General features: G+C 42.1%; 1 protein-coding gene across 3 annotated transcripts in view; it reads right to left on the bottom strand.

The window, feature by feature from the left end:
* Nucleotides 1–669: 669 nt before the first annotated feature.
* c2cd2l (c2cd2 like) overlaps nt 670–17,027 on the bottom strand; it is a 53,302-nt gene continuing 36,944 nt past the window's right edge. For 2 of the 3 annotated variants that reach the window (XM_084178222.1, XM_084178221.1), the window contains exons 12-15: nt 14,555–14,662; nt 3,099–3,232; nt 2,601–2,826; nt 670–2,289 (exon numbers count right to left, since the gene is read on the bottom strand). In XM_084178222.1, coding sequence (XP_084034348.1) covers nt 2,039–2,289; nt 2,601–2,826; nt 3,099–3,232; nt 14,555–14,662 — 719 coding nt within the window. In that variant the 3' untranslated portion in view covers nt 670–2,038. The remainder of the gene's footprint in view (nt 2,290–2,600; nt 2,827–3,098; nt 3,233–14,554; nt 14,663–17,027) is intronic. The other variant, XM_084178223.1, reaches the window with a different exon arrangement.

The following is a 17,027-nucleotide window of genomic DNA, read 5'->3' on the forward strand; positions in this document are numbered from 1 at the left end:
TCAACAACCAACTTGACAGAGCTTGAAGAGTTTAAAAAAGAATAGATGGGCAAATATTGTACAATCCAGGTGTGCGAAGCTCTTAAGAGACTTAACCTAAAAGACTCACAGCTGTAATCGCTGCCAAAGGTGATTCTAACATGTATTGACTCAGGGGGTTGAATACTTATCTAATCAATATATATTAGCGTTTTATTTTTCATTAATATTTGAACATTTTAGATTTTTTTTCCCACTTTGACAGAGTAATTTGTTTAGATTGTTGGAAAAAATAAAACAATTAAATCAATTTTAATCCCAATTTGTAGGGGCGTGAATACTTTCTGAAGGCACTGTATGCTGTTATACATTGTTTTCAGATAAGATGTAACTTCAAGTAGTATTGTTTATGGATTTCAACCAACAAAAAGTAATGTTACCTAAGTGACCATTTCATAAAGAAAACTTAATTATGTGTGTGACTAAACTTGGCGAACAGTACTATGTGATGACGATTATGGGAGTCTGTCTGAAAGAGTAGAGGTGGGGCAGAAGTAACAATAATTCCTTGTCTACTACTACTGAACCACATTTCCTTACTATAACATCAAATATACTTTAGGGTTACACAATACAAATTCTGAGAGGATGGCAAAATAATTATCTTACAAAACACATATGCCAATACTGTACAAGATAATGACTTTTATGTACATCTTTACACTTTTGATTACCCTATGTTCTGTGCGTGACAACGCATGTTCTGGAGGACTGTGACATCTTAAAAGCTCAACTTGAATTAAGGAGCAACAATCTTGCATTACAGGGGGGAAAGTCATAATAACCATCTTATGTGAAATTCGGATTTTGTATTACCTCAACCATAATAATTCCTTGATATTAATATTAAGAGGACTCAATCTGTACATCAGCTACCATTAAACTATTAAATATATGTATGGCATATCCTCCATCAATAATTCTGACCCAGAGGATGTGTAGTACTCAGGCGAGTGAGGTATTTCAACTTGCCTAGTAGATACAAATTAAAAAGGGTCTGAGCTGATCATTTAAAATAGTTTGCCTTTTTTTATAACAGTTTGCCTTTTAAGATTTCCCTTTCTGAAAAACAAAATAAAAACACAGACATTGGTTTTTGTACAACTTACAATTATGAACAACATTGTTAAAACATAATGCATAAGCCACTATGAAAGTCAACATTACCACCAATTTAAGACCAAGGCGAGGGGTTGATATTTGTTCTTCAACTAAGTTTGTTATTTAAGATTACCTTTACAACTAAGCAGGAAAGAAAGCTAACAAAGTAATGTCTCTACTAGGCCTACATAATGCAAACTACTAACAATGACTAATATTTTTTGGGGAGACAGAAGGATAATCATGTGAATCAGAGAGCAAACAATACAAATACCAATAAAATTAACACCAGAATAAGCTTTCAAGTGCTGTAAACAATCAGATAAAGTGCAACCAAAAAAATCATATTTTTAAATAAATTGATTTGGAGGAGGCCACACTCACACTACCTACTGCCCCTTTAGCGTTGAATTCCAACAACTTCAAGTTTATTCCTACTTTCATTATCTCCCTTTAAATCCACCAGAGCAGCAGGGGCTACTTCTGAAAATAAATGGCTTTGATAATAAGCAAACAGTCCCTGGATCCATCCATCTGTCCCTGGCGTGTGTGTTTCTCATCCAGAGGAAAAGGAGTCCTCTCAGAGGAATCCAGGAATGCAGGAAAGGTGACCACCAACCTGGGGTGTACGTGTACTGCCTGCAAAAACTGGATGAAAGTGTCAAATTTTGGTTCCTCATCTGATGGTGAACACAGAGGAAGAAAGTGTGGGGCATGATGACCAATACTAACCATCCTCCAACCATTTCAAGCAGTCCTACGATCCTACCCAACCCAATACCATTGACCCAGAAAAGCCAGGGCGATTTCTGGGTCCAGGGCAACAGTAGCCTACTTCTAGGTCTCAGCAAGGCAGTAGCAATGCGCTTAGCCATACACTACACCATTCAGTCGTCTGTCAGTTGTCTGCTGTGCTCGCCCCTCCATTGGTGGCACTGGCTTTGTCCTTCGACTTCGACTTGAAGGAGAAGCGTTTGATGAGTCGTCGGGAGAAGCTGCCGGACTTCTTACGCACGATGGGGCCAGAGGCAGAGGAGGGAGAGACACTGGTCAGGTTGGAGAGGTCCTCGTGGGATTGGCTGAAGGTTGGGTCCTTTTTTCGGTGTCTTGTACGGAATAGTAGCTTGGTTCCGCTGCGGAGGAAGCCCACTAGAAGAGAGTAATTGAGACAGGAGTTACGTCATGGTGTATTATGGTGATTTGGAAAATACAATATCGATATTGCAGTTTACATCAATACCGTCAATTTATATCAAAACATTTACATATTAATTTACATCCATATGCAATTATCCTCATAAGATGATGCAAACCACAACACAATTTCCTCTTATCGTATTTTCTTGATTCTATAAAATGCTATACATTTCCAGAGAGAAGTACTCGGGACAGCCAGAGTATCTCTCCATAGAGATAGATGGAGTAGAATTGGTCTAAAGCAGGGCTCTGGCTGTCTGTACCTTTATGGTCTTTGAGGCTGCGTGTCTCCATGGCCCCAGTGGAGCCCGTTTCTGACTCCACGTCATCGACAGACGGCCGCTCAGACACATCCGAGGGCGTGGTCTCGTCTGCTTCCTGATGTTGCCCCGCCCCATAGTGGTTGGAGGCTCCCCCTCCCTGCAGGGCAGCATCCATGGCTGCAGCATAGCCACAAGACAGGCCATAGTCGTCCTCCGAGATTGGGACCTGAGGTATTCAATTCATTTCAATTCACACACAGGAGACAGACACTGAGGCCCAAATTACAGTACTTCTATTTGAGCCTAATGAAACTAATGTCCTACATGATTACAAAACCTAAATGTAACAATATGTATATACAGTATGTACACAATATATGTATTCCTAGCTACTCCAGCACCAAACCCTTCAGCGCAGTGTGTTGTGAGATTGGCAGAGAACAGCTAGCTGCTCTAGATTCTATTTCTATGGGTTGGACACCACTGTTAGGTTCTAACCTTTGACACGCCAGAGATGATGAGGGTGCTCCGTTTAGTGGGAGTCTTCTTGGACACCTTGCTGGCGTTCTCTGTCAGCTGTCTTATGGCCGTGTCAGCCACCGGGTCCAGCCCATTGGAAAGGGGACTGTCAGCTAGACACAAACACAGTCACAAAACAGTAGTCATATACAGTGGTTCCTCAATTAAAAGTTGAGGTTATACCGTGGCACATTTGTGGTAGACTGTGGCAGATCGTGGTAGACTGCGTCATTGCGCCACACCATCGCAAGGGGGAGTTAGAATGCTGATTTGCTTTTGGTTTCGCTCCTCTCTCTTCTAAACAAACAAACAAATTAAATAGTGCAGTCAGATTTAACATGTTAAATTAATAAGCACGAATAATAATTTTTTTTTAATGGAGAAAGTTTCTATTGTGACGATAAGATGTGGGCAGTAGACAAAAGAAAAACAGAAATAATTTTAAAATAACAAACTGGCTTTATTTACCACAGTGTGGAAAGAGTGATAGCCCCTAGTCTATATAAAGTGAGTTTCTGAAACACTAGTCATTCTTTGCTGATGTGAAGAAGAAACTGAATGAAAGAGTACAGGGAGGAAAAACTGACAGGCAAGTCGTCTGTATGGGCCTCATTTACTAGTTTATTTAGGCTATTACACTGAACAAAAATATAAACACAACATGTAAAGTGTTGGTCACATGTTTTTAATGAGCTCAAATAAGAAGATCCCAGACATTTTCCATACGCACAAAAAGCTTATTTCTCTCTATTTTTATGAACAAATTTGTTTACATCCCTGTTAGTGAGCATTTCTACTTTGCCAAGATAATCCATCCACCTGACAGGTGTGGCATATCAAGAAGCTGATTAAACAGCATTACACAGGTGCACCTTGTGATGGGGACAATAAAAAGTTTTGTCACACAACACAATGCCATAGATGTCTCAAGGTTTGAGGGAGAGTGCAGGAATGTCCACCACAGCTGTTACCAGAGAATTTAATGTTAATTGCTCTACCATAAGCCGCCTCCAACGCCATTTTAGAGAATTTGGCAGTACGTCCACTCGGCCTCACAACCGCTGACCACGTGTAACCACGCCAGCCCAGGACCTCCACATACGGCTTCTTCACCTGCGGGATCGTCTGAGACCAGCCACCCGGACAGCTGATGAAACTGTGGGTTTGCACAACTGAAGAAGTTCTGCAAAACTGTCAGAAACCATCTCAGGGAAGCTCATCAGCGTGCTCGTCATCCTCACCATGGTCTAGAGCTGACTGCAGTTTTGCGTCGTAATCGACTTCAGCGGGCAAATGCTCACCTTCGATGGCCTCATATTTCAGTATGATAATGCACGGCTCCATGTCTCAAGGATTTATTATTATTGTTTTTCACACTCCACATTTGTGTGACAAAGGATAAATACGGGTAATCATTTAGCCGCATTAGCCTGGCCTATGTGTGAAAAATCCTTTGACACATGACATTCAGGGCTGCCCGCTTGCCCAGCAACATCTACCAAGCTTACTGGGCCAGTTAATCAAGCTTTCATATGGCCTGCTTGGCCCAGTACATTTTCAAACTCCAAAACAGAAAGAAAAAACATACATATTTGTATTAAATCCTTGACAATCTTCCCGATGTCTGACCAGTTTTTTATGAGCATGACCTTATTTCACCATATTAACGTCATAGTCAACATAGCTACATTTTACATTTTAGTCATTTAGCAGACACTCTTATCCAGAGCGACTTACAGTTAGTGAGTGCATACATTATTTGTTATTTTATTTTTTATACTGGCCCCCCATGGGAATCGAACCCACAACCCTGGCGTTGCAAACGCCATGCTCTACCAACTGAGCTACATCCCTGCCGGCCATTCCCTCCCCTACCCTGGGCCAATTGTGCGCCACCTAATGGGTCTCCCGGTCGCGGCCGGCTACGACAGAGCCTGGATTTGAACCAGGATCTCTAGTGGCACAGCGATGCAGTGCCTTAGACCACTGCGCCTCCCAGAAGTAATGCATTAGTAAACCCGCTACAATCATGCAGTACAGTCAGCAGCAAGCACTGGCAATAAATTAATAAAACCAAAAGCTTACCTTGATTTGGAAGAGTTCCAGTGTTGGATAGCCATAGCCAGCTAACTAGCTAACATAGCATCCCTCTCTGTTTGAGCCGGGTGTTTGAGTAGGCTAAACTAGCTAGCTGAAAGTGAAAAAATGACAACTAAATATAGCTCTCTCTCCTCTCTCTTTCTTGCTTCTCCTTCATTTTTAAAGAAATTAATTTGTTAAAAACTGTTCAACTATTGTCTTTCTCTCTCTTTGAGTCAACTACTCACCACATTTTATGCACTGCAGTGCTAGCTAGCTGTAGCTTATGCTTCAGTCCTAGATTAATTCTCTGATCCTTTGATTGGGTGGACAACATGTCAGTTCATGTTGCAAGAGCTCTGAAAGGTTGGAGGACATCCTACGGAAGTTGTCACAATTACTGTGTAAGTCTATGGAAGGGGGTGAGAACCATGAGCCTCCTAGGTTTTGTATTGAAGTCAATGTACCCAGAGGAGGACGGAAACTAGCTGTCCTCCGGCTACACCATGGTGCTACCCTACAGAGTGCTGTTGAGGCTACACTGTAGACCTTCATTGCAAAACAGTGTGTTTTAATCAATTATTTGGTGACGTGAATATATTTGGTATAGTTTTATAAAAAAAGTATAACTTTTTTAATGTTTCACTGTTCAGATTTGTCTGAAATTCACTGAGGAGAATGGTCCTCCCCTTCCTCCTCTGAGGAGCCTCCACTGCGTCTGACGCTTCACACTTGTTATCAACCAGCATTCCCTCTCCGTCTCGAGTGAGCCCCGCCTCAGTAGGCTACGTCCTGGATACTCGCACCAGACCAGTCTCAGCAGAAAAAAAAACAGATTAGGTCCAAAAGCTGTTCAAGCTGTTTATTTATCAGCTGAATATCAACTGTCAGGTGGCAAGAGCGCACAACTCCTCACACAGCTGATTGCTGCGCAGAAAGAAATATGATCTAATAAGCAGACCCGGCACCAGGATAAAGTGACTAAGGGGGCGAGGGGTCTACATTTTTGGGGGTTCTTGCATTGGAATTATATTGAATTCTGCTTATATAATCACGCTATACTACAATAAACACAATTTAAATGCAGAGACTCCGAGATCATTGAGTGCTTTTGATCTCTGCTGCGCTGTATCAGCACAATGGATAGTACCCTACAGCTAGGCCGTTTTGGTGGTGAATATAAGCTAAAAGATAGGTCAATTCACCTATTACAAAGCCTATGTGAATGCAGCCGTACACACAGCTGTCTTACCAAAAGAATGCAAACTAAATGCTGAAAGTAGTAGCCTAGTTATTCATGCCTGCAAACAAAAATACTGAATAGCAGTTAGGCTTAGAATACCAACACAACTGCGAATGCGAACAGAACAAAACAGCGGTACCAAGTAGTTGTATTTATTATGGATCCCCAGCAGCAGCTACTCTTCCTGGTGTCCAGCACAATTAAGGCAGTTATACATTTTAAAAACATTACAATACATTCATAACAGATTTCATAACATATTAAGTGTGCCCCCTCAGGCCTCTACTCTACTACCACATATCTATAACACAAAATCCATGTGTATGTGTGTGTATAGTGTGTATGTTATCGTGTGTTTGTATGCATGCGTCTATGACTGTGTTGCTTCACAGTAGTAGGCCTTGTAAATAAAATATCAGCACCCTGCAGCTTCCTCAGCACCCCTACTTCCCGCAGCTATGCTGAGGGGGCTAAGCCCCGTTTAGCCCCCTCATCGAGCCGTGCCTCTAATAAGCCCAGTCATTGCGCAACATTCCTAAATGCAATCTCGGGAAAATACATCAGTGTTGATGGCAATTATTGAAAAGAGCTGGATCCCATCTTTTCAATTCTGTATTATTTATTTCTCAACTACAATTATTGCGCAACTGGCAGCGTTTTACAATCTTGAGTGTCTGGCATGACAATAAAAAAAGCAATATGTTACTGGGCTAATTTCTGGAGGGGAATATTACATTTGAAACAGTTTAAAATAGGCTATATGTTATCATTGACAGGGGAGATGGTTTTATTTTTAGTTTTCTGAACAATCAGTATAAATATCTGATCTTATGGTTGGTTATAATATAAGGTTCTTGCCCAGACCGCAAATGAACCATGAAATCACCCACGATTTATATTCTGTGTGCATAACTTGCTTTCCTGTGATCTTGGCCCGGGCCAGTCATTTTCTCAATCGGGACAGTAGTTTTCACTTGATACTGGCCGTGTCCCGGTGCGTCACTGGCAAATGTACCTGGATGTCAAGCCCTGGACTGGTACCCAGGCTAACTACCTTCCATTTTTGAAGACATTTATTTTCATTGTTAGAGCGGCCACTTGAGATCTTATGAGTTGAAATTAAGCAAATAAAACGTATAATAGGTCATGATTTATATATATCAAATAGATAGAAGCATCTACAGTATTTTTTCATCATCATCTTAGCAAAGAGCAATTTCTCAAGCAATAATTTTGCTAGGACTGTCTGAGAGTGGTCTTTGGGGAGGGGGAAACTGAAAACTAGCTGTTATTGTTATTGGCAGAGAGGTTGGGAACTCTCTTTCTTATTGGTCTCTCAACTAATTTACCGCCTGGTGATGTCACTGGGCCTTTAATAAAATAATTATACAAAATATTCTGTTTCAAAATGCAGATGTTTATTTAAACTAGCTGTCCTCCGGCTACACCATGGTGCTACCCTACAGAGTGCTGTTGAGGCTACACTGTAGACCTTCATTGCTGTTCAAGCTGTTTATTTATCAGCTGAATATCAAAAATCTGAGTAATTTACAGTACTGTATGTACATTGTCCCACAGTCCTACATTTTAGTTGCATTTCCCCCCAGCTCCACGACCACGGGTGAAACTTTGCTGAGATGATCAATGTATTTGTTACGACTGCATCGTCAGTTTCTCGAGCCAAAATGTCTTGATGGCCTTCACAAGTCCATCTTAGCTTGTAAGTTTGGCAGCTGTACGGATGTAATATTATTATTATTATTTATATATATTTTATGCCAAACAAGTTCTATTAGGTTCAAATCAGGAGACCTAAAGTAAAAAAAACAAAAAAACACTTAGATATACTGTAGGCCTACAGTCGATTTTATTACACAGTAGGCCTACCCATTGATGGTGTATGTATTTCTTTGTTGAAAATGCAACGAAACCCAAATAATATAATATGCCATTTAGCAGACGCTTTTATCCAAAGCGACTTACAATCATGTGTGCATACATTTTTACGTATGGGTGGTCCCGGGGATCGAACCCACTACCCTGGCGTTACAAGGTTCTGGTTCATTTTCAAGTCCTCTGATGGTTAGAGTCCTAACCCTGGAATGGGTAGCAATGTAGAAAGAAGCTGGTTTGCTGAAAACTATGACCATTCTGTGTTTTGGGCAGGGTGAGGAGGACTGGAAAGGTGTGACTCCAGGTTACAATAGGCCATAAGTATACAGCACTCCCACTGTCCTCACTTTGATTATACTGTAGCACTTAGCACCATGACCAGGATCTCTTTAATTGAGCAGATTAGGGCATTCAGGAGGATCGGAAAATCTACTGGAGACATTTAAAAAATACTGTTAGACTTGGGGATTACGGTCACAGACAGTGCTATTTGAAAACACTATCGTCAGATGCCTGTGTTACGCCAAACAGGAAAGCCCAGGAAAATCTACTGACCCAGTCTGTAATACATACATGTTTCAAGCAGACCACCATAGTCCCTGTGCCCAAGAACACCCAAAGTCACCTGTCTAAATGACTATCGCCCTGTAGCACTCACATCTGTAGCCATGAAATTATTTTTAAAAGGCTGGTCATGTCTCACATCAACACTATTATCCCAGACACCCTTGACCCACACCAATTCGCATACCGCCCCAAGAGATCCGCAGATTACGTAATCTCTATTGCACTCCACACTGCCCTCTCCCACCTGGACAAGAGGAACACCTATGTTAAAATTCTGTTCATTGAATATAGCTCAGAGTTCAACACCATAGTGCCCTCCAAGCTCATCACTACGCTAAGGACCCTGGGACTAAACACCTCCCTCTGCAACTGGATCCTTGACTTCCTGACGGGCCACCACCCAGGTGGTGAGGGTAGGCAACAACACATCCAACGGTGGTAGGCTGATCACAGACGATGATGAGACAGCCTATAGGGTGGTGCCAGGACAACAACCTCTCTCTCAACGTCAGCAAGACAAAGGACCTAATCGTGGACAACAGGAAATGGAGGGACAAGCACGCCCCCATTCACATCAACAGGGCTGTAGTGGAGCGGGTCGCGAGCTTCAAGTTCCTCGTTGTCCACATCTCTAAGGATCTATCATGGTCCAAACACACCAACATGGTCGTAAAGAGGGCACGACAACGCCTCTTCCCCCCTCAGGAGGCTGAAAAGATTTGGAATAGGCCCTCAGATCCTCAAATAGCTTTACAGCTGCACCATTGCGAGCATCTTGACTGGCTGCATCACCACTTGGTATGGCAACTGATTGGCATCCGACCGCAATTCGCTACAGAGGGCAGTGCGTACGGCCCAGTATATCACTGGGGCCGAGCTCTCTGCCATCCAGGACCTCTATACCAGGCGGTGTCAGAGGAAGGCCCTAAAATTGTCAAAGACTCCAGCCACCCTACTCATAGACTGTTCTCTCTACTACTGCACGGCAAGCGGTACCAATGCACCAAATCTGGAAGCAACAGGACCCTGAACAGCTTCTACCCCCAAGCCATAAGACTGCTAAATAGTTAACCAAATAGCTACCGGGACTAACTATTTAACAATCTGCATTGACCCTTTTTGCACAAACTTTGTTTGACTCATCACATACAGCTAGTGTTTATTATCTATCCTGTTGCCTAGTCACTTTATTCCTAGTTATCTGTACATATCTATCTCAAATACCTCGTACCCCTGCACATTGAGCGCCGTGCTCTACCTCTGTAGCTCAGCTGGTAGAGCACGGCGCTTGTAACGCCAAGGTAGTGGGTTCGATCCCCGGGACCACCCATACACAAAAATGTATGCACGCACGACTGTAAGTCGCTTTGGATAAAAGCGTCTGCTAAATGGCATATTATTATTATTATTATTGACTCGGTACTGGTACCCTGTGTACACGTCCCTCCGTGTAGCTCAGTTGGTAGAGCATGGCGCTTGCAACGCCAGGGTTGTGGGTTCGATTCTCACGGGGGGCCAGTATGAAAATGTATGCACTCACTAACTGTAAGTCGCTCTGGATAAGAGCGTCTGCTAAATGACTCAAATGTAAAATGTATATAGCTAAGTTATCGTTACTCATTGTGTATTTATATATTACTTTTATTATTTCTCTATAATCTCTCGCTCTGCATTGTTGGGAAGGGCACGTAAGTAAGCATTTCACTATTAGTCTACACCTGTAGTTTACAAAGCATGTGACGAATACATTTTGATTTGATTTGATGAACAGGTACAGTAGGCCTAATAATGCAAAGAAAAATGTTTAAAGAAATCTACTGCTATCTTTACTGTATGCTGCACATTTCTATATTGCGTTTGCAGCGAGACTATTCAAGCCCTCGACTCACTGATGGATGAAGATGATGAGCGATCAGTGAAGGTGATCAGGAATCTACTGGCATCATGGCACAACGTCAACATCGCTTTAATCACAGTGAGAAGACAGTTGAAGAAACTTGAGTGGAAAGGCTTGGTAAGAAAAATTATGTTTTTGTGAAGGCCATGTAGGCTAATAGAATATATTATATAACGCTACCTATTATTTATATATATATTTATATATATAAATATATATATATTTATTTTTTTACAGAACATGAAATGTGTATTCTCTTGTTGTGTACTGTAATTTCATTCTGGGCTCTGGGCAGTATCATTCCGCTCATCTGATGAAGTTGCACATGGAGCAGATTCAAACTTTGAAGACCGAGATCGAGTCATTAAAGGGAGACCAGCAGAAAGAGAAACATTCTATGAGGGCAGAGATACGGGCGACAGCTGATGCATTGGTCCAGAGCCAGGCGGCATTGACTGAACGCAAGGCTGTATTGGTGGAGAGTTAGGTGGAGAATGACTCGCTGAAGAGGGCGAGGGACGAGATGGAGTCACAATCCATGCCAGGCACACCTGTGCTAGAACTCCACCTCCAACAGGCAGAGGCAACTACCATGGCTGGTTTGTCAGATCGTCGGTTCACCCTGATATTTCCATTCCTCTTCTGACACCAGAACTTGACGAACTGCTGACCAAGCACAGCAAGGGCCGTCCGGACCGTTATGCTATTCCAAGAATGTGTAACTGAAGAAAGATACCATGAGTGGCCTCAGAATACCAACTGGGATAGATCCAGAGGGAAATATGGCTCAGAGTGTTCATCAGGAATACTGTTTTAGAAGTTTCTCTCCATGAGTGATGCAACCCGAAAAAATTAATGAGTACGTGAGGTCGCAGAGGAAGTCTGGACGTGGCCTGCTCTCCCTTATGTAAGGAATTAAGTAGTATGTGGGCAACAGTAAAAATATCATTGCCCTGTTGTTTTTTTGTCACACAATAGCCTAATAAACATCTGCATTTTAAAACAGATAAAAAATAATAATAATACAGTACTGGGATTACAGTAGTGATGGACATTGGTCAATATTTGTAGATACTTTTTAAGATGAAGCTTACCATAGTTCCCCAGAACAGCAGCCAGTCACGTGTTTGTTGTAAACCGCACAACGGGAGCTTCACCTGGAATGCTTTTCCAACAGTCTTGAAGGAGTTCCCACATATGCTGAGCACTCGTTGGCTGCTTTTCCTTCACTCTGCCGTCCGACTCATCCCAAACCATCTCAATTGGGTTGAGGTTGGGGGATTGTGGAGGCCAGGTCATCTGATGCAGCACTCCATCACTCTCCTTCTTGGTCAAATAGCCCTTACACAGCCTGGAGGTGTGTTGGGTCATTGTCCTGTTGAAAAATAAATGATAGTCCCACAAAGCCCAAACCAGATGGGATGGCATATCGCTGCAGAATGTTGTGGTAGCCATGCTGGTTAAGTGTGCTTGAATTCTAAATAAATCACAGACAGTGTCACCAGCAAAGCATCCCCACACCATAACACCTCCTCCTCCATGCTTTACGGTGGGAACTACACATGTGGAGATCATCCGGGATGTAGCTCAGTTGGTAGAGCGTGGCATTTGCAACGCCAGGGTTGTGGGTTCGATTCCAGTATGAAAAATTTAATAAAAATGTATGCACTCACTAACTGTAAGTCGCTCTGGATAAGAGCGTCTGCTAAAAATGACAAATGTAAAAAAATCAGTTCACCCACACCGCATCTCACAAAGACACGGCGGTTGGAACCAAAAATCTCAAATTTGGACTCCAGACCAAAAGGACAGATTTCCACCGGTCTAATGTCCATTGCTCGTGTTTCTTGGCCCAAGCAGGTCTCTTCTTATTATTGGTGTCCTTTAGTAGTGGTTTCTTTGCAGCAATTCGACCATGAAGGCCTGATTCAAACAGTCCCCTCTGAACAGTTGATGTTGAGATGTGTCTGTGACTTGAACTCTGTGAAGCATTTATTTGGGCTGCAATTTCTGAGGCTGGTAACTCTAATTATATTATCCTCTGCAGCAGAGGTAACTCTGGGTCTTCCATTCCTGTGGTGGTCCTCATGAGAGCCAGTTTCATCATAGCGCTTGATGGTTTTTACGACTGCACTTGAAGAAACTTGAAATCTATCGGGTAAACGGTAGGCATCTTCTCTGCTATCCACTTTATGTTTTAATTATTATTTTGGGTTTAGGGGAGGGTCACTTGTTTTTTTTAAAAAGTGTTCAGGGAGGATCCGGTAAAAATATATTTTACTGAAGGGAGGGCCATCCATTTTCATTTTCAGAGAGATCCGATTTTCTCCAGGTATCCCTCATTATAAATAACGAACAGTCCCGAAGAGAAAAGCTGTGACATGGAGAGTTGAAAATAAAGATAAAGGAGGGCCAGAAAAGTAATGTTTGGGAATGATTTGAAGTGGTAAAAGAGGATGATAGCAGTGCCAGCTATGTTATGTGTGATGATTGTGAGGCGCTATACAAATTAGACAGTCACAAGACGGGGACTTCAAATAGGCCTATGGCACATCAAGGGAACTGTAGCCTAATGTTCAGATGGGTTAAATGGAAACTGAAATCTGGACACTGATTGTAGGTCTATAACCTCTCACATTCTTAATATTAACTCCTGCAGAATTAAGCATTTGTTGCAGTAAAATAATACACCAAATGTACGTTTTGACTCGGAAACAGTGGAGAAATATGATTTATTTCTTTCAGCATCTTGAGAGAATGCGAATGCACAGTTAGGGACCGTCTGTGCTATCTTTATCAGCATCATAAAAGCTGATAGTATTTCAACCACATAAAATATGCAAACTGAAATCTCATCAGAAACATGTTGGGTCGTTTTAACAGCTTTCTATTTCCTTAAAACCGGTCAAACTGATGTAATTTGGAAATATTGCACAAGAAATCGTTCAATTTTTGGGGGGGTTGAGTTATTGCATTCTCCCCGGTCCCTAAACATCTTTGTGCCACGAAAGAAGCAGAGATGACAGAGGAAACTTTACTGATGTCAACTAGATTGAATTATTCATTTGATAATTTATTACATTATTCTGGTGATTAAGGGTTTATTAAGTATTCTTGGGCAACATATAATGACAGAAGAGAAGCTGCATGTATCTAATTATCGGGTTTGTTGACTAATAAATAGCCTACCAATATGACGGAAATTATAAGCAGAAACATATCTAAATTAGGCAACAAAAAAAATCCTGCACCCCCTGTCAAAACATCTTTCTGCCGTCTCTAACTGTTGCCTACAGCACATTTTCTATATTTGCGGGTTAGCGTCGGGTGCGGCCTCAGATTTTCACATTATCACATATAGTTGGGCAGTTGCGGATGGCTTATTAGATCATTGCGGGCGGGTGAACAAACAGCTGACCCACGCACCGCTAGTGCGCACCTCAGTATTTATTTCAGGCTGAAGTAGATGTGCTCAGAGATGCCCTCTGGTGCTTCAAACGAGCATTAACGGCAAGCGCTGTAATGCACTATAACGTGACGCAACTACTAAATGTGGACCCACTGTACGTATCATGTTGAAAAAATGTTAATAAATATCTGTGGAAATAAGTGTTGAGGAGTGTGGAGCCATTAGCCTGGCCCCAGATCTGTTTGTGATAATAATGACTATGGCTGTAACAATGACCATAGGAGTTGGCAAGACAGCACAAACAGATCTGAGACCAGGCTATGAAGCGATGGAGGAACATAACTCACTGCTGAGAGTAGGGCTGGAGCTGGTCCTGCTATGGCAGCCATCGGTGAGGAACATGGTCCCTTTCTCTGTCACCTCCACTTTGGACGGGGACCGCGAGGGAGAGTCGCCTGAGTAAACGCAGAGACAGAGGATGTGAGGGTCAATAGAAGCAACAGAGCAGTGGTCACCAACTGGTCGATCTCCAACGCATTCCTAGTCGATCACCAAACATTTTTATAAAAACCCCAATGATAAAGCCTTGCGTTCCTATTTTTTATTTATTTGTTTCACGCTGTTGGCGGTAGGTGCACTTGATTCAGCAGCCCTAGCGCCGGGAAGGCAAAGTGTTCCCATTTTGAACCATTTCATGTGTCTGAAGGTAGAACTCCGCCTACCGGGCAGGCCCAGAGAGCAAATCAAGTGCACCTATAGGCCTACCGCTGGCCAATCAGATAGCTCAGATAACCGTGTCTGCACAGTTTTCTTGAGCCATAGACTAAAAAGAAGCCTCGAACACACAGCAAAGTTGATACTGTGAGATTTAAAAATAAATAAAACCATTACTAGAGAGAAACTCAACGAATACAAGCAAAGAGCTGCTGTTTTTATGAGTAAGTTCATGATTTTGTTTATTCAGCACTGTCAACACTTTGTTCAACACTTTCATAAGTCATAAAATGCGTTCTCCCTACTTCCACTCACACTACAACCAGCACTGCAGCTGCAATGAATGAGTATAGCAAAGTATTCCGATAACGTTGTTATTATTAGCAGCTTGTGTTTTTTTAAATATCGAGGAATATTTCACTTTCTCTGGACATAAGAGTAACAACATGAATTGGTCCAAGAGGCAGAAATAATGCAGTGCGACTTGAGTTTTGCAATGAGCTGGAAGACTGTGTCCCCATTTCTCAGTGGAGGGAGAGCAGATGGACGGTGAGTCGGGTAAGAGGCAGCCTCACCGCTGCTCCCTCCCCTCAGACTGACCATCAGTCCAGTAAAAAATTAATAAAAATAAAATATTATGCTCACTCAGCTGTGCCTCACAAGTAATACAACAAATTATCTATTACCAGTGTGATCATATACCTACGTTTTTTAACTATAATTTCAAAATTGTCTGAGAAGAACAACATTGGCAGGCCAATTCAAGCAAAGCCATAATGTATAGCCTATTGCAGAAACCTCATTACTACAGAACTGTTTTTAATTGGTTAATCCTTAAGAGTCTATTGACGCACCCGTGCGTCCATCTAAGTAGCATAATAAAAAAATCCCCATCAAAATCTGTCAGTTTAAGCTAGAGATATGTAGATACAGTTGAAGTCGGAAGTTTACATACACCTTAGCCAAATACATTTAAACTCAGTTTTTCACAATTCCTGACATTTATCCCTGTCTTAGGTCAGTTAGGATCACCACTTTATTTTAAGAATGTGAAATGTCAGAATAATAGTAGAGAGAATGATTTATTTCAGCTTTTATTTCTTTCATCACATTCCCAGTGGGTCAGAAGTTTACATACACTCAATTAGTATTTGGTAGCATTGCCTTTAAATTGTTTAACTTGGGTCAAACGTTTCGGGTAGCCTTCCACAAGCTTCCCACAATAAGTTGGGTGAATTTTGGCCCATTCCTGTCTGACAGAGCTGGTGTAACTGAGTCAGGTTTGTAGGCCTCCTTGCTCGCACACGCTTTTTCAGTTCTGCCCACATATTTTCTATAGGATTGAGGTCAGGGCTTTGTGATGGTCACTCCAATACCTTTACTTTGTTGTCCTTAAGCCATTTTGCCACAACTCTGGAAGTATGCTTGGGGTCATTGTCCATTTGGAAGACCCATTTGCGACCAAGCTTTAACTTCCTGACTGATGTCTTGAGATGCTGCTTCAATATATCCACATAATTTTCCTTCCTCATGATGCCATCTTTTTGTGAAGTGAACTAGTCCCTCCTGCAGCAAAGCACCCCCACAGCATGATGCTGCCACCCCCATGCTTCACGGTTGGGATGGTGTTCTTCGGCTTGCAAGCAACCCCCTTTATCCTTCAAACATAACGATGGTCATTATGGCCAAACAGTTCTATTTTTGTTTCATCAGACCAGAGGACATTTCTCAAAAAAGTACGATCATTGTCCCCATGTGCAGTTGAAAACCGTAGTCTGGCTTTTTTATGGCGGTTTAGGAGCAGTGGCTTCTTCCTTTCTGAGCGGCCTTTCAGGTTATGTCGATATAGGACTCGTTTTACTGTGGATATATATACTTTTGTACCTGTTTCCTCCAGCATCTTCACAAGGTCCTTAGCTGTTGTTCTGGGATTGATTTTCACTTTTCGCACCAAAGTACGTTCATCTCTAGGAGACAGAACGCGTCTCCTTCCTGAGCGGTATGACAGCTGCGTGGTCCCATGGTGTTTATACTTGTGTACTATTGTTTGTACAGATGAACGTGGTACCTTCAGGCATTTGGAAATTGCTCCAAAGGATGAACCAG

Source organism: Coregonus lavaretus (assembly GCF_964263955.1).
Source record: "Coregonus lavaretus genome assembly, chromosome: 15".
Taxonomy (NCBI): Eukaryota; Metazoa; Chordata; class Actinopteri; order Salmoniformes; family Salmonidae; genus Coregonus; species Coregonus lavaretus.